Source organism: Ambystoma mexicanum, chromosome 1p (assembly GCF_040938575.1).
Source record: "Ambystoma mexicanum isolate Mex_15411 chromosome 1p, UKY_AmexF1_1, whole genome shotgun sequence".
Taxonomy (NCBI): Eukaryota; Metazoa; Chordata; class Amphibia; order Caudata; family Ambystomatidae; genus Ambystoma; species Ambystoma mexicanum.
The window spans coordinates 1,321,368,641-1,321,393,732 of NC_090921.1; the positions used below are offsets into that span (position 1 = coordinate 1,321,368,641).

Sequence of the window (25,092 nt, forward strand, 5' to 3'; positions counted from 1 at the left end):
TTCAATGGAAGTCTATTGATGTATGGGCATGTGTACAGCCCAATATAGATAGACATCCTGACCCTGAGCCCCGGCTTCACCGCTCAGCAACTCCTCCTCTAAAGGTCTGCAAGGATTTTGGGGAGAGGGCACATTATCTCGAGAAGACCATTTTACCCTTGCATCCAAATCCAGAGTCTGTCTCAGAATTAGTATATCTGGTTCATGGTTACACACAATGTTAGGGTGATTGTTGTAAAAAATTAAATTAGCACCAACACCGGTGTGCATTGTGTACTTGTGTAAAAATGAATGATGAGACTCTGCAAACACGTATTTTGCGTCACTTACCATGGTCTGAGGTGGTCTGGTTTGCATCCAATGTGCATGCTGGAAATTAATATCTCTGGCCTAGTTTGTGATTACATCACTGTAATAACACACTCACACCCAGTATAATACCAATTTAAACAGCAAGGCTCATTTTGTTAAAAGTGGTAATTGCATACCGTTAGCACATACATGGCGCTGGGTCCACTGCCTGCAATATTACCTTTTTTACAGAAAGAAAGAGTACATTCAGGGATATATTACCTTCACTCTTTCATTTTACTCTCCATTTTGCAGATTGAAATTTAAATGATTTCCATGGGATCCATGTGCTTTGAGCAGCTTTTTTTTTGAAAAAATATTTTTATTAGTTTTACAACATGAACAATCAATATAACACCCTCCATCCCCCTTCCCTCTCCCCCCCGGGATGTCCACCCTTCTATTTAGCTTCTGTTTGTAGACTCAGTGACTTATCTGAACATATCAAGAATTCTAATTTTATGTGGACACCACTGTTCCATATAGTCGCTTTGTAGGTACTCCAAGGTGTCCGACCAATCCTCCGTGAATTTCTGATAGTTCCCTTGTAAGTTCTATGTCATATGTTCCATTGATATATGGTACCATGCTCTTCGTATCCAGTCTATTGCAACTGGTGGGGACCTTTGCTTCCATTTTTGGGCGATTTCCAACCACACCCCAATTAGAAGACCCATGAAGTTTCTTTTCTGTGTTTTGGAGAGGGTTTTGTCCTTCGGGTTCCAAATCCCACAAAGCCACACCTCCTCCCCCAGAGTCTCAGCCCCCTGGAACATTGAGCTCATGTGGTCTTTCACATCTGTCCGGTATTGTTGAAGCTTTGGGCAATCCCACCAAATGTGTCTCCAATTTCCTTCCCCTCCACATGCCTTCCAGCATACATTGGGAGAGTCCCGGAACATTCCGCGGAGCCTTTCTGGCGTGTTGTGCCATTGTAGGAGAATTTTCATCCACATTTCTTTTGAGTGGATGGCACTCGTTAATTTAGATATCATCCTCCACGTGTATTCCCACTGCCCCCTTGGGATCGTCCTTCTCAGGGTTTTTTCCTACCTCTTAATATATTGCCAAGTGACTTTCTCTCCTGCGGAGTTGATGAAACTATATCTATTTGATACAAACTTCTTTGACCCGTCGTTTGACATGATGTATTGCTCAAATGGGGTTAGTTCTCTGATGGCTGCTTGTCTTATTCTCGGTGTGTCTAGCCAATGGTACAGTTGGTCGTTTTTAAACCTATCCGTCCCCTTCAGGTGCAGTAGGGTCGTGCAATCTTCAAAGGTCCTTATTTCTTGTTCCTGACACATATCCCCTACCATATTGCAACCCGCTTCCTCCCACTTTTGGAATGCCTTATTCTCTAGACCTGGCGGTAATTCTGGGTTTCTGAATAGAGGCATGAATGGGGCTCAGTCTTTGGTTAGGGTACCTTTCTTAGTTGCTCCGTCCCATATTTCCAATGATGCCTGCATGATTTCGCTTATGCGTAGATTGGGATGTCTGTGTGTCTTCCCTGCCCATAGCATGTGTCTTGTCGGGGTATTCGCCACTGCCCTATCTTGAGCAACCCACAGTTTTTGGGACTCTTCCGGAATCCATTCCTTCAGGACCCATAGTTGGGCTGCCTCATAGTATCTTCTAAAGTGGGGTAGAGCGCAGCGCCTGAAATAGATACAAGAGTTTGGGTAGGATGGTCATCTTGACGACCGTTATCCGCCCCCACAATGATATCGATAACGGGTTCCACCTTTCCATGTCCCGTTTGACTTGTTGCAGCAGGTTCAGGGAGTTTTGGGAGTATAATTGCTGTATTTTATGTGTTAAGGTGATACCCAGGTATTAGGTCCCTGTCGTAGCGATTTTTAGTCGGAGGGCGCCTACTACCGATTGGATTCGGGTTGTGTTTCCCGCCAGTATCAGTAATTCGGATTTCTGTCTGTTTATCTTGAGGCCGGATATAGAGCCATATTTGTCTATCTCCTGCACTAGTATAGGGAGAAAGTTTTTGGGATCTCCCAACGTTATCAACATATCATCAGCATATGCCACAGTTTTGTGGGTAATACCTCCCATGTCTATTCTCTTTATATTTTGGTTGTCTCTTATTCGCGCTAACAGTGGTTCCAGGAAAATTGCGTATAATAGGGGGGATAGTGGGCAACCTTGTTTCGTCCCTCTCTCGATCCGTATTTTATTAGACAGGAACCCATTCACCGCTATTCTAATGCTGGGGGATTTGTAATTGGCTTTTATCATTTTAATAAATGTTTCTCCTATGCGCATTTTCCTCAGTATGTGGAATAGGAGGGACCATTCTACTCGGTCAAACGCTTTCTCTGCGTCCAGCAAAGGTTAGTATTGCTGCAGGCGTGCCCGTTATTTCTATCTTTTCCACGATGTGGAGGACCCTCCTAATATTATCATGTGTTTGTCGTCCGGGGACGAAACCAGACTGATCCTGATGGATCAGTTTTGGAAGCACTTGAGTAAGTCTGAAGGCCAGGATTTTAGTATACAGCTTGGCGTCTAAATTTATCAATGCTATTGGTCCATAGGAGGTTGGAGATTCGGGATCTTTCCCCTGTTTGTGTATCACCAGCATCTTGGCCTCATTCATCGTTGGGGTGATTTTGTGTTTTTCTTTGAAGGAATGAAATAATTTGGTCAAGATCGGGGCCAGTATGTCCCCATATTCCTTAAAGAATAGCGCTGTGTAGCCATCAGGACCCGGGGCCTTATTTCTGGGGAGTTCCCTGATTGCCTTATTGACCTCTTCAATCGTTATGTCCCTATCTAATGTGAGTTTTTCTGTGACGGATAGCACTGTAAGGTCCACCCCCTCCAGATATGTTTTTTTGGAGATTTTCATCGGGATGGTCTGTGGAGTACAAAGTTCTGTAGAACCGCTCCATTATCTCCCCCATTTCGGTTGTTTGGGTCCTTCTTTTCCCTTTATCGTCGCAGAGGGCCAATATCTAGTTGCTTCCCCTTAAATAAGTTTATCTGCTCTGTTAGCCTTAGTGTAGTACCTATGTTTTAGCCTCAGCAGGTGCCTTTCTGCCTTCTTAGTGTGGATCGCTTCTAACTGTCCTTGGACGTGCCTCAGGGCTTTTTGTAGCTTTATAGTTGGTTTCAGCAGTATTTCTGCCTGAATACTCCCAATTTTGGCCTCCAGCTCCTTCTCCCAATGATAGTTGAGCTTTTCTTTTTGGGCCTTCAATGCAATTAGGTGTCCCCTGGTTACTGCCTTTAGAGCCTCCCATTGTGTTTCAATCGATATGTCAGGGTGGTTATTAATTGTATTCAGTGATTTGTTCTCGGATTTTATTCCCCATTACAGGATCTCTAATTATGTCCTATGGGAGTCCCCATTTCCATAGCCCAGACTTGAGCAGCTTTTTAATGCAGGCAGATTCCAATAGTGTGATGCTTGTATGAAAATCTCACACATGCATAAAGCTAGGTTGCTTCATATTTCCCCCTACTGTCTTCCACTCTACCTGCAAAAGATTTTTCAAATTCCCCAGAGCAGTAAAGCAAGTCTAAAGACTGGCATGAGCTTGTGTGCCTTATTGTTACACGTATTTTACAGCACCACTATTTTAGAATTAGCTCCAATCACCCCCATTCTGTAAATAAAGCACCTATTAGAGAGGGTATAGAGACAAGTAACACCTTGCTGCTTTTCATAAAATCAAAAAGCATTTTGGAAACTTTTGTAGGACCACAGGTGTTTATGTTCGACGAATATGTCTGTGAAAGGGTTTTCGCCTGAAATACTTCGGAGCACGCAATGCACACTGGGGCTGGAGCACATTCTATTGGCACACACGTCATCCTAACAGGAAAACATTTCTAAACCTTGGGGCACTCTTTTGGACATCCTCTGGTCTTGGTTATCTGGCTTGGGCACTCCTGCTTACACTGAGATGTCTCTAGATGCATTCATTTCCTTCAAGTCCAAGTAGTGGAACATTAGTCTGGGATAGAGGGTCAATATTTGGAATGACCAAAGGTAATTTTGCATATTGTGAGGGGTCAGTAAACCTTGAACCGCCTGGTACTTGTGCCCATGTATTTATGTATGCATCTCTTGCTATGCCCTTTTCGCTTCCTGTGCACCGTCTAATTATCCCACTATTCCCCTGCCTGCTTTTCACTGTCAATCGATCTCTCTCTACCAGCAAACCACCCTCTCCTGCACCCCATTATCTCTGTACCCCTTTGTCATCTTCCTAGAACCCTTGCATATTTGCAGATCTCCAGAGCAAGAGACACAATGGTCACTATCCCTTTCTCCCAGGATAATCCCAAATGAGCAATTCTCTCCCTGTTTCTCCCAGAATAACCTACCTGGGAAATTCTCTCATTGTGCATGTCATCAAAGTCATAGTCAAGTCAGGCTCTAGGAAATGTGATTATCCAACCACCAAAAAGCAAATCAACAGGCAAAATTAAGGAGCACTCAGTTCCAAGCAATTTGACACATAGGACAATGATGCCTTGCGCACGGGGCAGCATCCTAAATACTCTAATTAGCTGAGTGAGCACAGCAGCAACCATTGCATTCAGTGAGCCTTGTACCCCAGCTGCATTCACTGAAACAGAAGAAACACTTGCCCCTGGAAGGTGCAAGCAGAAACAGATGAAAGAGTGAAGTGCAAGAGAAAATGGACATAAACAATCATTTACACTCCACAGGAAATGGGTAACAATGCTTTGTTCCTTTACCTGATGACGATTTGTCAGAGTTTTCCACTTTTGATGGTGGAGTTTGGCCCATCCAATCGCTTCTGATGGTCTGCAAGAAAGTGCCCAACGTCTCCTCTTCCACTGTGATAACACAAGTAATGATGACATCTTTATTGTAGGGCTAAACCCACCCTACATGAATGCTCTCATCACTTATCACAGACTGCACATGGCTGGACGATAGGTTTATATGCAGCAATTCCCAGCTAGAAGCTTTTCTCTCGCATGTTATTGTTCATAGCTTATTGTTTGTCTTTTACATTTCTACGGGACTAAGTACGTAAGTAAAGGCCAGTATCACTTATTTGAAATAGTGAGTGGATACAAACCCTACGTGCCAATTTCTATTCGTCCTCGTCCTGCTCAAGACAACACATTTCTAACTTTGTTTCTTTGAATATTCCACCTCTTTGTTAATCAATTTATGAGGAATACGAATATCTTTTCAGTTTCTGTTCATATGTATTTTAATAGGACCTTTATTTGTAATCTTGCTTCACACATGGTATGTGTAGGAGTGGAGGCTGGGCTACAGGCCGATGCCCATAAGGCCAGCTTGATCTTCCAGCATGCATCGATTTTCTGGTCTAATGTGGACCACTGTCATGGCATAGCACACTCTGCTGCGAGCAGTTAACCAATGCTACCGATTTAACGTGCTTTGAAATAATTGGACATAACTGTTTTCCCTGGCACTACTCAAGTGGTTTGATGTGAAGGGGACAAACTGAGCTTTGCTAACTCAGGACACTTTCCCTGGTGTCATAGACTATTTTTTCTCCCACACCGAGCCTGTTATTTGGAATTAGTTTGATCACCTTATGACTCATGGGTGTTGGAACTATTCACAGATCTGTATCCCTACTCCTTGTTCCCCCCTATTTTCACAAAAAAGGAAGCTACAAAAAACGACGAAAAAGCGCTGTCTTCTGGCACTAGATGAATGGTGCCGCGGTCTTCCATTGCAAGTCCATAGCTAACAAGAGTTCAGGATGTGCATCTGCCTCTATTTGCCCCAGCAATCAAACATTGATAGATACATTCAAGCACCACAGTGGGAATCCCAATAGCGGAAGCACTCCGAGTTACCCCTAAAATGGGTAACGTCCATTAATGTTCCTAACATGGAGTAAATTGTGTCCCCAAAAATCTGATTCCACCAAAATGTACCCATTTCCATGCGGTGAATCTGGATTTGTTTTGTTATTTGAATTGTTGCATGCCAGACAGTGTCAGGCTCTCATCTTCAGAGAGCCCGAGCTAACGAGGGCATTATACCATAGAAAGGAACGGTGCGAGCTCTGAAGTGTGGTGTAAAATGTCTTCAATTAACTCCTTTTGGAAGAGATGAGTAGGCAGGCCTTCCACTATACATGCCTTGCCACTTGGCCTTGCTGCCCTAAATGTTCTTATATTTCTTATTATGCTGATTCATCTTGTCATCTTTATAGCTTCATGTGTGTGTCCCCCCCCTCCTTGACCACCCGCAACACCTCCTCCCAGTGAGTTTGGTTCATTTAAAAATAAAAGATAGTGCTCATTATGACCAATAACACATTTTCCACATGCCAGCTTTTGTAGCTGAGAAGTAGGTAAATATCGAACAGTGTAATCACTGGTTTAGTCTCAGCATTACCTCATTTGAAGTTTGGCAACACATCTGAACCGTGATTGCTATTCAGTAAGACTCTTCACTGAGGAAGTAGTTACATTAGGCTATTGAGGTGTGTTGTGTGCATCTAACCACCCAGAATAGTACCAAGATGCAAAAGGTTGGGCAAGAGGTCTAGAGAGGCATTGTAAAAAATAAAGGGAATTAGGGCCTACTTAGAAGGATCTTTAGCAGTGCGACAATTGAAAATTGATCATCAAACTCTTTCAGGGATATGGGTTAATTGTTCGAGAGGTTAAAGGTCTTGGATGAGAAAGATGATGCCCCAGTTCTTGTAGCAAATCTTTAGGGTTAGCAATAGGCGATTGTTAGCTAACCATAGTTTTCATTGGGGCTGGTAATGTGTGAATTTATGTCACAGATATTCCCATGTGAACTAACAACCGTCTTCCTGTTATGACAAGCCCTTGGTCATAGGGTTCACTCATCAAGGACACTCAGGATACTCAAGACAGCTACTCTTAGTGGTTACTTTATTAGCTTCATAGTTCCAGGATCAGATGTCATCAGGTAATTGAGAGATCAAGAGGAACAAGGGACATTGAGCCCACTGGCTCCCACCACTCAGGCTCACATATTGTAACTCTGGGATAGAACCAATTCAACTCCAAACATTCTAACCTCACACTCCACACTCACAGCCTACATTCTGATGATGACATCAATCCTGGCACAGCACACATGCAAGCATAAGAGCCAAGCCTAACACCTCCTTTCCTACAACAAACAAACACACCTCAAGCTCACCTGGAGGAAGCAACCCCAACACCTCCTCCTCTTGCATAAAGCACTAAATGCAGCCATCTCTCAGACAGCCTCTTTAATCCACAAGTGTCCCTTCTGGACCTGCCTGGACAACGGCAGACCACCCATGCCCCAGCATCCCCTTGGAACAGGCTGCCTCATTCAGCCCTGGGTGGTGGGTGCTAAACAGTCCATGGGGGCAGTGGGCTCTCCCTTTCTCCAAACAGTCTCTTTTGTCCTCTTGCCTGCACCCCCCGCAGCAGAGTCTGGAGGTGAAGGGCTAGCAAAGCAGTATGCCCTGGGGACTGTCGTTGCCAGGCATGTGAAGCCAGGCATGAGAGGTGAGGCGAGGGAGCCATGCCATGAGCACAGCGGTGTCCTTCGGGCCTTTGGCGCTGGAGAGATCGTTTGTGTGAGTAGATCGCTGTGTGACTCAGGACGTCACGACAGCTGAAGGAGGGGATGGCGATTACTTGGAATGTTGCTCCTATCCCTTGTTCCTCTTGATCTCTCAATTACCTGATGACATCTGATCCTGTAACTATGAAGCTAATAAAGTAACCACTAAGAGTACCTGTCCTGAGTATCCTGAGTGTCCTTGATGAGTGAACCCTATGACCAAGGGCTGGTCATAACAATTGGCGACGAGGATGTTCCAAGGTATGGTGTAGGAGGACCTTGGAGTGGACATCATGAAAGCAAAGAGAAGGTGGTACCTGTGTGATGTTATGTGAGAGAGGAGAAGAGACTCTGCTGCGGGGGGTGCAGGCAAGAGGACAAAAGAGACTGTTTGGAGAAAGGGAGAGCCCACTGATCCCATGGACTGTTTAGCACCCACCACCCAGGGCTGAATGAGGCAGCCTGTTCCAAGGGGATGCTGGGACATGGGTGGTCTTCCGGTGTCCAGGCAGGACCAGAAGGAACACTTGTGGATTAAAGAGGCTGTCTGAGAGATGGCTGCATTTAGTGCTTTGGTGCTCCCGGGATTATGGTAAAGGCTGTCCAGCATCGTTTTCAAAAGCATGGTGTTGCCCGAGGGCAGAGGGCTGCAGGGGAGCCCCATGGCTGGAGAGTGAGAAGTGGCATGGGTACCAGTGGAGCATTTGTGTGCCGTTTAAGAAAAAGAAAAAGGGAGCGAAATTGTGCCTTCTGTTTTCCACTTCACATTTGCTGATGTTGGAGGTGAAGGGCTAGCGGAGCTGTATGCCCCTGGGACTATTGTTGCCAGGCATGTGAGGCCAGGCATGAGAGGTGAGGCGAGGGAACCATGCCATGAGCACAGCGGTGTCCTTCGGGCCGTTGGGGCTGGAGACATCGTTCGTGTGAGGAGATCGCTGTGTGACTCATGACGTCACTACAGCTGCAGGAGGGGATGGCGATTACCTGGAATGTTGCTCCTATCCCTTGTTCCTCTTGATCTCTCAATTAACTGATGACATCTGATCCTGTAACTATGAATCTAATAAAGTAACCACTAAGAATACCTGTCCTGAGTATCCTGAGTGTCCTTGATGAGTGAACCCTATGACCAAGGGCTGGTCATAACACTTCCCTATTGGCCAGTCAGCGAGAACTACAGAGCACAATCCCTAACTGACCAATAGGGCAAACCGTTGAACAGGAATTGCACCTGCCAGACACTTTGTAGCTGCAAAGAAAAAACAATATAAGTACACAACTATCGCAAAAGGAATCCCACTGACCTATCCCAACTTCTTCCATCTTTATGACATACCTGTGGCATTGATAGGTGATGTGATAACAGCAAGTAGGAAAAGGGGGAACAGAACCTGGGTGGCACGAGGGCGCAGCTAGGGAAAAGGTAGAGCTAGACCCGGACTGCATGAGGGCGCAGCTAGGAACAGGGAAGGCCAAAAGGCCAGAAACACCAAATCCAGGGAGCAGTTCCACAATGCAATACACAAGGCAGTCCACAGTTCAAAGGCAAAGTTCCAAAAATGCCAAATCCAACGAGTGAATCAAAGAGGCGGTCCAATATCCACAAGCCAAAGTTTCAATGTTCCAATATCAAGGTAGCCAGATCCAAAGGGCGATCCAAAAGGCAGTCAATTGTCCACGCGCCAAAATCCAAGAGCCAGGAAAGAGAAGAAAGCAAATCCAAATGCCACCTGCCAAAACAGCTGAGAAGCACTGGAAAGCATGCAAGAGCAGTTTAAATAGCCCAATGTGAGTCTGTTCCGGGTAGCGACATCCTCAGTCACCTGAGAACCATGGCGTCATGTGATCATTGTGTACGCCTTCTCTGATGCATCATCCGTGACCACTGCACTGTATCGGCCAAGCACCAAGGAAGCCGCCACTAATGTTGCAACATCCAGGAGCAGCGGGGAGCCCCGGAGGACACCGGAGGACACCGGAGTACGGTGCTGCAGAGGAGAGGTAGGTAAGTGCATGAACATTTAAAGGTTATGAACATGGGGCTGAAATATTGATAGACTTTATGAGTAATGCATACACTTTTTAATTCAATTCTTTTGTTGATGGAATGCCAATGAAGTTGAGGAAGGATTGGAGAGAAATATGATCCATTGGGTATTTTTACAATTACATCCGGACAGCAACATGAAGTGGCCTCTGTGACAAAATGATTACCGCCCATACAAGGATGAGCAGTGGCTAAACTACTTTCTCTGACCTCACACGTCTACAAAATAGCAATGATCCCCTATCATAAAGGTAAACCAAGCAGAGATAAGAGATACACTTCCTTTGCCTTTTATGGTAAACTGTGCCAAGGGTAGACTACACTCTTAAGAGGTGCAAGGAACTCATGGTGCCAACAGTAAAACAGACACAAGTGATCACAGTTTAAGGGTGTTTATTAAACTGTATTGGATGGTTGGAAAAAAGCCTAATCTAAACCTAAATATAAAATGGGAGCAAGCTACGACCATCAAATAATAATAAGGCAGTCCTAGTGGCATCTTGCCAAATAAAAGGGCCTATACTAAAAAGAACCTATTGCCAATACTTACAACTAAATACAAAAAGAGCGTGGTATACGGTTCATAAGAAAGAAAGAAGTGTTCACAAATGATAAGTCAGGATATGGTAGCCGGGGGTCTCCCTTCCCCACGTTTTGAGCACGGGAAAAGGCGGAACTCCAGAGCACAGCACACTCTTGAGCTTTCCCAGCATGAGGCTACAGTTCCATTCTAACGTATCAGGACCTTTGGTGGTTAAGCCTCTTTCTACAAAAAGTCTCCTGCCTCCGAGTACCTGATGTGTTCAAAATTACTAACCAAAGGTTATTTTCCGTATGTACGTTGTGTGATGACTTTTCACCCTTGGATTCCCCTCTTCGGGGCTCAGACCCTTCTCGAATGTTAGCCTCCCTCCGTCGGATTCACTGTGGCTTTTATTCCAAAAGATTTCAACTGTCCCATTCACAAGTCTTAATGTTTTTTTTAATCAGTTCACTGTTGACCTCCCTCTGTCGGGTCCACTCTTGTCAACACAATATTCACTGGGGCATCATGCTTCACCCCTTCCTGTCCGCATCCCTCCATCTGGTTCGCTCTTACCAACCACACAGTTCCTTCTCCTTTTTCACTATGCAGGATTTGTCTCCCTTAGCTTTCCAATTACGTGCCAGTCAAAGCCTTTCAACTGTATAGGGGATTTTACTAGACCCCTGTATGACCGCTTTGACCTCCTCCTTGTGACTCTCCTATGGGCTTCTGGTCTTGTTAGTTTCAACTATAAGGCAATTAAGTAGAGCCTCCCGAGTGAGCACCCACGTGGTGCCGGACCACTCTGGAGCTGGATCTCCCCTGAAGAGTTAACAGTTCTTTGATTTCTCTTTAATTTGCCACTTTCATCTTTCATTCAACACAGTTCGGTTTCTTATTGGCTTTTCCCTCAGCTCACCGGCTGTGATGAACCGCTTGGCTTTTCTTTTCTCTGGAGTCAAGGACGGTACCACAGTAGCAAGAGTCTCTCCCTGTCCTGATTATCAGTGTAGGAGGCCTCTGTGTACTGTTGACATCTGCTGCAAGAAACGCTGGCTACTGTTCGCTGTCTCATGATTCCCTTCACAGAGGCTTTGTGGGGCTGGGTCGGTAAGGGCAAAGACGCTTCTCTCCTTGTCACCCATTCGTTTCTCACCACCTTTCTCCTCCTCTTGAACTACTGTGCTTGGATAGCTCTCTCGCCGTGTGGTGTGCCTTGCTCATAGTGTCTTCTCGTGCTCCACCTTTTCTCCCTGTGGGAAAGGAAAAGGGCCGTCAGGTGCGTGTGATTCTGGTCAATTGCCTGATTTTGCCTGACCCTTGCATTGGGACATTTCAGGTAAACAGCTCTGGTGTTAGTCCATTGACTTTTGGGGTGTGTGAAATTATTTGTGTCGGAAAAGGAGGGGGTAGAGTTTCTGAGTATCCTACGTGGTAGGATTGGAAAAGGTGTTATAAAAAGGGGGATACCGCGTCTCACCTGTCAGTGTCCCACTTCCACTCCCAAGGACCCCCCATGCAGTTAATCCTCCCTGACTGGTCTACCCCCAAGAACTGGATCCAATACTGATGGCCGTGTCCTAGCCACCTGGATGACAGATCCCAAGGGACTAGGGAGGGAGACACCTTCAGGTTTCTCACAGAGGGCAGTGAACGTAAGAAAGTAGCAGCACACACAGCAATAGTACAACCCTCCAAAATAAAGGAATGTCTAGTGAAGGTTCTATCAAAATATATACTTTTATTAAACACACCAATATGCAAGGAAAACAGTTCCAGAAATGCTAACAAAAGCACACCTCTGTGAAGGAAGACAGACCAATGTAGAATTAAATGATGCAAGCACTCTGGATACTAACCAGGAGGAGAAGGCAATAAATCACTTCAATGTTGGTAAAAAGTATATGTCTTTTGCCAAAAAGGTGCAAAAGAGGGCTTAACCAGTCTCTAGGGTCCCACCAAATGGAACAGGGGAACTACAGCCTTCCAATAGTACCTTAACCAGTTACTGGCAGTTTGACAGCATTGACCCAGGCTTCTTAAGATTGTATTGAGCAGGTTGAACCATGTACATTTGTGGCAATTCACAGTTATCTAGATGGGGATCAGGCATCAAGTCAAGTTCAAGATGAGTCTCGCTATGGTCTGATGCAGTGTTTAAAGGTTGCGTGTTGATGCCAGCTATAAGGGTCGGTTTGGTGCGTGAGCACAGTTCAGTGACGTAGAGACTGGTGGTTTGAGGAGCTGTTTGACGAGCAGTTCAAGGCATGGTGGTTCGTAGGCTTCGAGAGTGGCAAGCTTCATGTTCAAGCCGGGGCAATTGATGAGCTTTGCTGGTGCAGTGAGGCAGTAAATTGGTTTGAGGAGCAGCAACAGCAGTTTGAAGAGGTTCAAAGTAGTGCCAAAGTGAGCAGTGCAGGTTCTGTTGGTTTGAATGCACTTGAACACAGTCGATGATGGTACAACAGGGGTTCGACATTGTAGAATGCAGGAAACCAGCTGCTTTGCTTCTTCAATTGCTGTGTGTCCCAATCCGGGGGCCCACGGACAAAAGGTATCCATGTTCTTTTTCTCCCAACCCGAAGGCCCTGGTTTACACCTGCAGGTGTCCTTCGCCTCAAATGAGGTCTTACGCACCATTGTAACTGGCAGAGTGGTTGGACTTGATCCAGCAGCCTGTCACCCCCAATGTGCCCTCGAGATGGATCAGGAGAAAAGCTTGCCTTTCCCTTGGAACACTCATTCTTCACTGGTGAAGAACTTTGGAAAGGTCTGCTCTCTCAAAAGATGTGCAAACTAATAAAATAAAGGGCAGGAGCCCCTTTCCTTATAAATGCAGCATGCCACAGAAAACTGGTTGAAAGCAAGGCTGCTTTAAGACATCCAATCCTTGTTCAGACTTGCATCATACCGAAAGTGCTTTGTTGTGCAGGAAGTGTGGGACACAGGAAGGAAAGAGATGTCCACAAAAAATCATGATGACGAATCCTTTTGCCCGTGTGCGGTGCCTGCATGTCTGTCTCAATCCACCCTCTTCTCTAGGCCTGCACTTCAAAGGCCCTTTGATGTGAAAACGCCTTTTTTGAGGCAAGCTTTTTGAATGGGATTTTCGCTTTGAAGCCAGGCTCTCGTGGGGTCTCCTGCTGGGGGATCCCAGGCCTGGAAAGGGAGGAGCTAACTTTCCTCCCAGAGAGACAACAGAGGGAAGTCTCCTGTCCTTTGTCCCATTCACTGGAAGGCAGATAGCCAGGTGCCAGGCATCTGCACTGCTTCTCATAGCTAGTCTGAGCACACAGATTTCACACTGGTACGTTACATTTCAGATGTGGCTTTTAATAATGCTATGAACCATCAGCCACCATACCAAAACCTAAGTGTGCATACTTATTCTTCCATATTATCCTTCCACCAGATTGAGAGTTTATTGTAATGATGTGGTTGTGTAGCAGATATGCAGACTTAAATGCAGTTTCAATCCTACTCTCCACATTTGCAAAACCAGGCTTTTGGCTTTGACAATGCTTGTTATAATGGCATCTATAAGGCATTCGGAGCATAGTAAAGGTGTATGCATAAGGCTCTTAATCCATCATGGCAACACTTTTAGTAATAATAATAATGATCATTAAAAATAAAACACAATGTATATATATTTTTTTCTACCGAACAAACCCAATGTAATGCACCACAAAAGTGTAAGCACTAGCAAAAGAGAGAAACCCGGAAGATGCACATTTCAATGGTGTGATATAATGGGATATCACCATATATCAAAAAAACTTGTTCTGGTTACGTTACAAGTAGAAAATGTGTTTGAAAAACGTTTTGATATCTGTGCCATGTGATTTAAGCGGGGGAAAGACACCTATTCCCGGATCGTATTGTGGTGATCAAGAAAGTTGCCAAGCCGCAGACCAAGAAGCAAATAAGAGGGTCCGGATTGTCAGTTACTGCAGATAGTGGTTCCCGGGGTATGCCTCTATGGTTAAGCCCCTTCAGACCCTCATTTATAATTCAACTCCAGAACATCTGCCATGGTCCCACCATGCTAAAGACGCCTTTGTTACCATAAAGCAAGCACGCAAAATGTCCCTAGCGATAGGTCTGCCTGAATATGATAAGCCATTTGTATTGTACTGAAATGGGCACAATGGAGTGGCCCAAAGAGTGTTAACACCGTTGCATGGTAATAAGCATCGGCCCATTTCATACCACAGTATAGCACTCGACTCGGTAGCAGCAGGACTCCCAGCTTGCCTGTAGGCGGCTGCCGCTGATGCCCTGTTGATAGAGAAGACCAATCAATTGGTACAGGGCCACCCTGCCACATTTTCAGTACCCCATTCAGTGCTGGTCTAGCTGCTTAAGGGGAAGACAAAGCATGGTTTCAATTCCCTTTTCACAAAGAATAGGAAATTGCTAACTTGTGCTGCAGATGTAATATGGAGCAACTGACTTGTCTTGGACCCCCCTTCTCTGTTGCCCACCCCACAGGACGGAGTACCAGATGATTGCCTAGTGGTTGTCGAAATACTTCGGCTATCTCCTGATGATTTATTTGATGTCCCACAGCAGAACCCTGGCCTGATGCTCTTTGTTGACGGCACATGTGTGCGTAGCCATGGGACAGGAGAACCTCCCTCTGGTTACTCTGTATGTACACCCCACTCCATCTTCGAGGCCTATTGACTGCTCACTGCCAGGCCTACACAAGTCGTGGAACTTGTAGCCCTCACACAAGAATGTACCCTGGCATGGGATAGGTCGGATACGGTTTACACCAACTCCAGGTGCACTCATGGTGTGGTGCACGATTTTGGTGTCCTATGGAAGCAGGTTTAAAAGCCACTTTTACTCCATATTCCCAGCTTCAAAATATAAGGAGACAAATCCACACACTTTGGCAACTTATCTTGATCCCTGGCTCCAGGATTCAGCACAAGCTTTCTCCCTTTCTCACAGAGCTTTAATTATTCTTTCATGGAGATTCCCAATACTTCATTTCACCTTCTTCATTGGTCCTCCTCTGTCCTTCCTTTAACAGTCCCTTAACTATTAAGGCTTCCCCTCCTGGGTTGCCTCTCACGAAAGGTCTCCTCACCTTGGTTAACATTGCATCACGTGGTCACTCACCCTCTTATGCAGCGTGTGTTGCCTCTGTCCTCCTATCACCTCCACAGGTTCCCTCTCTCTGACATTGTTAATGGCTTTGGTGTCTGAAATTAAGTAATTAATCCCTCCTAGGGTTCTTCAGCAGTTTCATCGGAAAGCTCCCTTTGTCTTTCTCTCAGTTGTCCAGTTTGCAAGCCCTACCTTTGCTTTTTGGGGTACACTGTTCATCCTTCTTCCCCTCTAGCAGGATCACCTCTCATTGATCTTTTATCAGCTTTTCTCCCTTACACGGAGCTGCAGATATGCTCACATCGCTGTAGACATCAAAGACAGACTTCAAAACGTATTGATTGATATTATTTGACAAGGACACTTTACCACATCTGCATGCACAAAACTCTGAAAGTGGATATCAGGGAAAATAAAGCTTATGCAACCTACAAAGAACCATGTGAACACGTATCGAAGACATGACATTATTGGCCTAAGCATGAAGGGTTCCAGGCTGTTGATTACACAGGTATCATCACATCACTAGAAACAACTCAAAGCATCCACTGTTTGAAGCAAAGAAATCCCATTGCTCACAAAAGGAGCACTTCCGCCTGGCCCATCAGAGACTAACCACTAGCCCTCTCAGGCCCCCAACCTAAAATAGGTATGTCTCTGCCACACTTGGGTGCCAGTCCACCAGACATGAGTGTGTTCATGTACATAGGAAATATTTAAGTGTCACATCCAACCAAAAAGCTACTTTTAAAGATAAGAATCTTGGAAAAAAGATGATTTATCAAAGGATGTGGTGAGTGAAAAGCTGAGCTGGTGTTGATACTAAATTTGTTCAAATTGATTGTTTTTATAATTGGCAGTACATCAGCTGTCAATGAACACATGGCTCTTGGAACACTAGAGGATTAAAAAAGGTATCTGCTATATTGGTCAAGTAGAGAAAATACCTTTTTATGTTGTTTAAATTTGGTTGGTGTTTGCCCAATTGTAACTCATCATTATAAAGATACTGAATGTTTTTTAAAATGTCAGATACAGTAGGGGCTCTGCATCCAACTATGAGTTTAATTATATAATTATCAACATCAGAGAGCACTGTCCAAGCTCAGACTGAATATTTAAGGAAACACTCAGCCTTCACATTCTACTTTTAGTCCGTTACTCTCATCAAATCTGCCTGGTCACAAACCTATAGGTGTGAATCTGCACATCCACAACTTACTTTCGGGAGTTGCCAACTGTCGTATTTTGCATGATTCCCATTAGGTCCTAGAACCCTTCATGTTCTGCCAAAAAAGAAAAAAATCTCACAGCAGTAAGCATGTTTATACCTCAGTTAGCTAAGTGGGGACTGCAGGAAGGAATATTTATACATAAGGGTGGGCCTGAGGCAGACACAGGTGGGCCCATAAGGGAATCAGGAAGGTTCTTTACAGGACAGTGCATTCAAGTAGTCTGCAGTGTATCATCTAGTAACCCTCTAGAGGAGCAGCTGAATGCCTCTGCATGACGTCCCACCCCCCTCCTGTCTGGATGCTGGCGGGCGAAAATCATGCCAAGTTTGACTCCAGCAGTTTTGACTATTCCGCAGAAAATCTTCGAAGAAAGGTATCTGTTAAGAAAACCCTATCAGATGTATCCCTGAAGAGATGACAATCTGTTGGAGGAGATCCCCAAAGGAATATGAAAATGGGAGAAAGAGAAGTTGGTGACGTCACAAGAAATGAGCATGACGCACTGAGAAGATTGGCTGACGAAGAGAATTTATGGATCTTATAGAAACTGATGATGAAGTAAAGAATCAAGTAAACTTTCAAATATGAAAAGAGGATTGCACGTGCGAAGAGCACTGAAGAAAATGCAAACTGTTCAATGACTGTACAGTTGTTGAAACGCAAGTAGATCAAGTAATCTTAGAAGCTGACTATGCATAGTGAATAGACTGCAGACGAAGCCACCATTAAATAGAACCTGGACATTGGTGTCACAACTTTAGTAAGTTCAAACCCATAGAGAGAAGGGCTGAGGGCTGTGTCACAGCCAAAAAGCAGCTGTGAGCATGGAAGGATCGAGCAGGGCTGTCTGGCCTGGTATCAAGACTCCAGCAGCCAAGAACTGGTTATCTATCCTTGAACGGAAACCGTGAGACGCTGAATCATCCTTTGTTAAGGTGCTAAGAAATAACACCATGAGTGCCAAGTTTATTAATTCAAGTCAATTAATTGCTGGAAAATGGGCTGTATTGCGGTCTCCTGTCACGTGAGCCAAGGATGGAAGTAGAAGTTGGGCACGCAGTCCAGAACTATGATAAGCGGGTGCCCGCACTCCCTTACATTCCCAGAGACGAGAATACATTGCAAGGCCAAGTTCAAAGTCAATCTTCATGGCAGAAGGCATGGGTGATGAGAAATGTTGAGCTAATTGGGTGAGGAGGTAAAGTCATGCCCATCTCCTGACACCTGGGGTATGAGCTTACATGCTGCTAGTGAATCAAATGTTCCAGAGGGACACGGGCGTGCCAACCAATTGTAGAGGGCCATATAATGAAGGTCCTTATAGTTTATTAGCCAATGGTGTTTTGCATTTCTAATAACTGTTGAAGATGACTTGCACAAGGAGTCGGCAAAAGTTGTTCCACCTGACAGCAGATACCCAACCCCAACCTGACCCCTTATAGAAAGTATACTTAGATGTTCTGCTTGAGCCAACCACAACCCCCCTTAGGTTTTCGCTTATTTGCCACATAGTGTGACGTCACGTATGACAAGTTTCTGTAATAAAAGTGTTGTTTTTTAATGAAATGCTTTGAGGGAAATGCTTTGCGACGTCCATTGATGTCCGTTGTAACTCCCTGTTTTAGACAATTGATATTAAAACAGTAAATAAAACTTTGCCATCTTCCTGAGTTGGTTTGATTATTTGGTGTAAAAAGTTACTCTGCATCCCATCCATTGCATGAGACACTACCCAATTAAGGACCTTATGTTCAATCCCCAAATTAAAAAGGTGTCCTTCCTCTTCTTGTCTACACCTATACAAACCGCAAATTAGTTCTGCGGCCATTGACAATTTGAACCTCTTTCTTTTGTTACTTATGAATTAGGTGTAAACTTTTTTAAAGATTCTCTAACTAATTACTGAAATTCTACCAGAGGTTCAGACACTTGAAGTAATTAAAATCTTTTTCATGTGATAAGGATTACTTGACAAAGATCAAAGGACGACTCCAAACTAAGGGTACACATTTGCAGATTTCCATAGCAAGAGACACCATGGTCAGTATAACTTTCTCTGAGGACAATCCCACATGGGCAATTCTCTCCCAGTCTCTCCCAGGATAAACCCACCTGGGAATTTCTCTCATTGTGCATGTCACCAATGTGATAGTTAAGTCAGGCACTAGGAAATGTGATTAATCAACCACTAAACAGCAAATCAACAGGCAAAATTAAGGAACACTCAGGACCAAGCAAATTGACACATAGGGCAATGATGCCTCATGCATGTTACTACACCTGGCCTCCCTAAAGTCACTGCTTCCCTTACTACAAGTACCACTCTTAGTGTGGGCAATTACCTGGACGTTATACCTACCGCCACCCAACTTAGCTGCACTCAGCGCCTTGCACACTAAACCCATGGACTCCACACTTAGACTCGCTGATTCCTACCTAAGTATTGCACCGCAAAACAGCAACATCTACCTTAACGATCCGGCCTTATGGCTTGCCCATTTCGCCAAAAAGCCCTCTCCTAACCTACCGTGCTCCATCGCTCTCAGGAACGAAAGACTAGGATCCAGACTCATGGACAAGAAGGGTCACCCTATGTACCCGAACTTACACTCGAAAACAATGACGCTTAGCCCGCCCCTACAAACACCCACTTCACCTATGCCCTCTCACCCTCAGACCAACACAGCGTCTAAAAGCAACGCTGGTTTAATCAAAGCTGCATTGATCAAAGCAAGGTCCTTAGCTGCCCATGCTCTGGACATCGCTGATCTCATCAAGACTCAGGAACTTGACTTCATCGCCATTTCTGAGACTTGGTTACACGCGGCATCTGGCCCTGCACTCTCTCTAGCCATCCCCACAGACTACTCCATTATCAGATGTGATCGCACCTTGAGAGGTGGAGGAATTGCATTTATCTCTAGAAACTCATTAGGACTCAGAACCATCCCAAGCACTAAGGTGGAATCTGCAGAGGTACTCTCTGTCAAACTCGGACTGTCAGCCAACCAAACGGTCACCATCCACCTCATTTACAGACGCCCAGGTCCACCCACATCCTTTGTGGATGACATCACTGCTTTAGCACTCGACAATGCAAAATCTAACTCGCAAACCATCATTCTTGGCGACCTCAACCTAGGACACCAAGACCCTAATGATACTGCGGCCCTCGACCTTGCTAATACCTTATCAGATTTAGCATTTTCACACCACATACAGGAACCTACCCACATTAAAGGGCGGTCCCTTGACTGGCTCAGTGACACCAATTGCAATATTAGCGTACTTTCCAATGCCCCTTGCATCTGGTCTGACCACCACGTCATCACCTTCAGTATTGAAGCAGCCTTACTACCTACACCTCCGGTCGCCCCAGCCACCCTCACTAGAAATAAAAAGAACATTACTGCAGAAAAATTACTCCCCCTCATCCTTCCCACCCTAAACAATGCTCCTGACACTTGTACAGACACTACCATTTTAGCCGACATGTACAACCAGTCTGTGCTTGCAGCCATCAACTCTATTGCCCCACTCAAACTGAGGAAACCCAAACAACGAGCTCACTTCAATTCGTGGTTCACTCCCCAACTCAGAGTGCTACGCAAAGAGAAACGGACGGCAGAGTCACATTGGAGAAGTCACCATTCCGACGCCCATAAGGACGGTCTCCTGATAGCTACCCTTAACTACAAAGTAGCTCTACTTCAGGCAAAAAATGATTCCTACAGCAACCGCATTATGTCTGCCCAGTCTAACACCAAGGAACTGTTTAATATTCTCAAGGAACTTGAGACACCTGCAGCCCCCCCGACTCCTGTACTAAAGATAGCTCTTGGTGCTCAAATATTCAGTCAGCACTCCTGGGTAAAATTGCCACCCTCCAATCTAAAATTAGAGACAAACAGAATGCCTTACAGTCTGACCAACCATTGACCGCACCCACACTCGATACTCATCAAGTTAATCTTTCTCATAAACCTTTCTCTTTCTCCCCACTCACCACCGTTGAAGTAGAGGGAATCATAAACAACCTCAAACCATCCAATTGCCAAGGTGACCCTTGCACAGCACCCATTATCAAGGAAGCATCTCATGAATTAGCCCCTTTCATTACAGCCTTCATAAATGCTTCTTTCAAGACAGGTATTGTCCCGGATAACCTAAAGGATGCCTGGGTTATCCCACTCCTCAAAAAACCTACCCTCGACCCTAACATCCCAACTAACTTCAGACCAATCACAACAGTCCCATTCTTGCTTAAGATCTTGGACCGTGCAGCTTACCTGCAGATTCAGGATTACTTCGAACTAAAAAATCTTCTAGGCCTGAGACAATCAGGATTCCGCCCTAAACACGACACGGAATCAGCTTTGATTGATTTAAAAACACAGATGGATACACTAAAGGACAATGGGAAGTTAGCCCTTCTCCTTCTCCTCGATCTTTCTGCGGCTTTTGATTTGGTCAACCACCAAATACTATGCCAACATCTTAAATCCGCAGCCCATTTCTCTGACTCTGCCAATGCCTGGATCCACTCATTCCTGAGCAATAGATCTATGAGAGTCTTCTCACCTACGGCATCAGCTGTCCCCTCCCCATTCACTGTAGCGTTCCTGAAGGATCATGTGTATCCCCTACGTTGTATAACGTATTCACTAAGCCCCTCTTCGACGTGCTTGACTATCTGGGTGTCTCCTACACTAACTACGCGGACGACACCCAGATACTCATCCCTATCACGGGAGACTACACAGCTGACACCAAAGCCCTCAATGATGTCTACTCGGTCATTCAGGCTTGGATGGCACATCATGAACTCTGCCTTAACGATGATAAGACCGAGCTCCTACTTCTAGGTTCAAACCATCAGCTTAACAAACTAGATCAGACCTACAATTCATTCACCATCGACGGCAACAATATTAAGGTCTCCAAAGACACCAAGACCCTAGGCGTCTATCTTGACTCCACGCTTTCCTTGAACAAACAAACGCAGTTAGGTCAGCATCTGCCTATACTTGCAAATGTATCACCGCTTGTAGACCCTTCCTTAACTCGACCAATTGCATCACCCTCGCCAGAACTCTCGTCATGGCCAAAATTGACTACTGCAGTGCTCTTTACCTAGGGACTAGCCAGTCTAACCTCAATAAACTGCAAATTGTACAAAACAATGCCTTAAAGGCAGCCTTAAACATCCCGAGATGTTCCCATATCTCCTGTGTCAGATCGGACCTACGTTGGCTCCCGGTAAAACAAAGAATTGCCCTGAAAACGCTAGCCTTGACTCACAAATGTCTTAACAACAATGCCCCACCTTACCTATCTGCCCGCCTCACACTACACCCATCATCTCGTCCAATTAGAGCAGCCCAAACTCACAGCCTCACGTTGCCTAGATTTAAACTCCAAAAAGCGGGCGGGGTGAGCTTCCCTGTCCTAGCCTCCAAACTTTGGAACACGCTTCCCACTCCTATCAGAACTGAACCATCGTTCCAAGCCTTCAAGAACAAAGCCAAAACTTGGCTATTCTCCCATGATCTATGAGACCCTCACTCTATCTAGTACTCTTGTGTGGCTTAGGTCATGCTTATACACCTCACTGTACTTACACTACAATCTGCTATGGTACTCTTTCTGTACATCTCGGTATATTACCGTATATTGTGTGTAATCTCTTTGTAATTAATTAATTCTGTAATTAATGTACTTAATGTAATGTAATTACTTGCTGTAACATGTTTTCAAGAGTATGCGCCCGGTTGCCCCTGGGCCTGGTTCTTTGCACTTTATAAATAAATAAAATACAAAATACAAATACAAATACACGGGCCAGCATCATCAATACATTCATTAGTTGAGTGACCACTGCAGCAACCAATGCATTCACTGAGCCTTGTACCCCAGCTGCATTCACTGAAACAGAAGAAACACTTGCCCCTGGCGAAACAGATAAAAGTGTGTAGTACAATAGAACCTGTAAATAAACAAGCATCCACACTCCACAGGAAATGGGTAACAATGCTCTGTTTGTTTACCTGATGACGATTTATCAGAGGTTTCCACTTTTGATGGTGGAGTTTGGCCCATCCAATCGCTTCTGATGGTCTGCAAGAAAGTGCCCAACGTCTCCTCTTCCACTGTGATAAGACAAGTAATGATGACATATTTATTGTAGGGCTAAACCCACCCTACATGAATGCTCTCATCACTTATCACAAACTGCACATGGCTGGAAGATAGGTTTATATTTAAAGTCCAGTATCACTTATTTGAAATAATGAGTGGACCCAAACCCTACGTGTCAATTTCTATCTGTCCTGCTCAAGAAAACACATTTCTAACTTTCTTTCATTTGGATATTCCACCTCTTTGTTAATCAATTCATGACCAATAACAGTATTTTTTTCAGTTGCTGTTCATGTGTATTTTAATAGGACCTTTATTATAGAAATACCTAGGAGTCTGGATTGACAACTCCCTGAAAGACAATACCATCGAGAAGTCCCTGTGGGACAAAACTAGAAACTTAACAGCACAACTAAAAGCAGTAGATAAAACATTTGGAAAGTTCTCGTGGATCCCAGCACTGCAATTCTATAAATCAAAAATTGTACCAGCTTTAACATACAGAATGAGTGCAAATCTAACACTCCCCCCGGAATTTTGGACTAAGTTGGAAGGCTTTGTGTGAAAGCGGTGTTGGGCCTGCCAAAGTCAGCACCCACTGCAGCAATTCGGCGCGATCTGGGCCTGGTGTCCCTAGCCTCAGTAGTTGAACAAAGTGCCCTCCAACTGTATAGAAAAACCCTTCTGCCAAACTCCCTCCCGGTTTTCCAGGTGGTAGCAGATGAAATAAAGAAAGGGGGGTGTAATCCTCTCAACACATGGGTCAAAAAACTACAAGAAAAACTGGAAGCAATAGCCTCCACAGAGGTGCTGCTGATCGCAAACCCTAACAGGGTAAAAAAAAAAAATAGAGCAACAAGAATGGATCGCCACTAACGAAAAGATTTTGACCCACAAATCTCTCAAAGACCAGCCCCCTAGACACAACAAACTGAAAATACCCTTGAGATACTGTGAAAAATTCCCTGAGAAGGAACTGAGAAAAACCTTTATGAGGGCACACCTAAATATTCTCCCAACCAGAGAAATCCTGGCGATCAGATTACAGTCATCGACAGACACTTGTCGCCTGTGTGAAAACTTGGAGCAAACAGAATCAGTCAAACATCTCCTCATGACTTGTCCTGAAATGTCTAAGGAAAGAGAGGCGTACTTGGCACCACTCATATCCCAACCATCAGTGGTAAACGAACAAATAGGTTGGAGTCAACTCATGGCAGGTGACTCAGCACGATGGTCCAGGGCGGCAGCGAAACTTCTGGACATAGCGCTGAAAAGAGCAAATCTACCAAAACCAATTTAAAACGTACAGAACCCAATACCAACCCTAAATCTAAAGTCAAATTGAACACTTCTCAAATTGCACTTCTCAAAGAATATGTGCTTTGTAAAAATCTTTTAATGATTAAACACACAAAAAAAAAATAGTACCTTTATTTGTAATCTTTCTTCACACATGGTATGTGTAGGAATGGAGGCTGGGCCATACGGTGATGCCCATAGGGCCAGCTTGATCTTCCAGCATGGATCGATTTTCTGGTCTAATGTGGACCACTGTCATGGCATAGCACACTCTGCTGCGAGCAGTTAACCAATGCTACAGACTTAAATTGCCTTGAAATAATTGAACATAACTGTTTTCCCTGGCACTGCTCAAGTGGTTTGATGTGAAGGGGACAAATTGAGCTTTGCTAACTCAGGATACTTTCCCTGGTGTCATGGACTATTTTTTGATCTGTATCTCTACACTTTGTTCCCCCTATTTTCACAAAAAAGGAAGCTACAAAAAATGACGAAAAAGTGCTGTCTTCTGGCACTAGATGAATGGTGCCGCGGTCTTCCATTGCAAGTCCATGGCTAACAAAAGTTCAGGTTGTGCATCTGCCTCTATTTGCCTCAGCAATCAAACATTGATAGATACACTCAAGCACCACAGTGGGAATCCCAATAGCGGAAGCACTCCGAGTTACCCCTAAAATGGGTAACGTCCATTTATGTTCCTAACATGGAGTAAATTGTGTCCCCAAAAATCGAATTCCACCAAAATGTACCCATTTCAATGCGCTGAATCTGGATTTATTTTGTCCTTTGAATTGTTGCATGCCAG

The 25,092-nt window shown here is 44.7% G+C and overlaps 1 protein-coding gene across 4 annotated transcripts in view; it reads right to left on the bottom strand.

Moving 5' to 3' along the window:
* The window catches only part of LOC138453575 (scavenger receptor cysteine-rich type 1 protein M130-like), a 500,179-nt gene that overhangs the window by 199,498 nt on the left and 275,589 nt on the right, over positions 1–25,092 (bottom strand). For all 4 annotated transcript variants that reach the window (XM_069606566.1, XM_069606582.1, XM_069606572.1 and 1 more), the window contains 2 exons: positions 22,895–22,996; positions 5,083–5,184 (listed from right to left, as the gene is read on the bottom strand). In XM_069606566.1, coding sequence (XP_069462667.1) covers positions 5,083–5,184; positions 22,895–22,996 — 204 coding nt within the window. The remainder of the gene's footprint in view (positions 1–5,082; positions 5,185–22,894; positions 22,997–25,092) is intronic.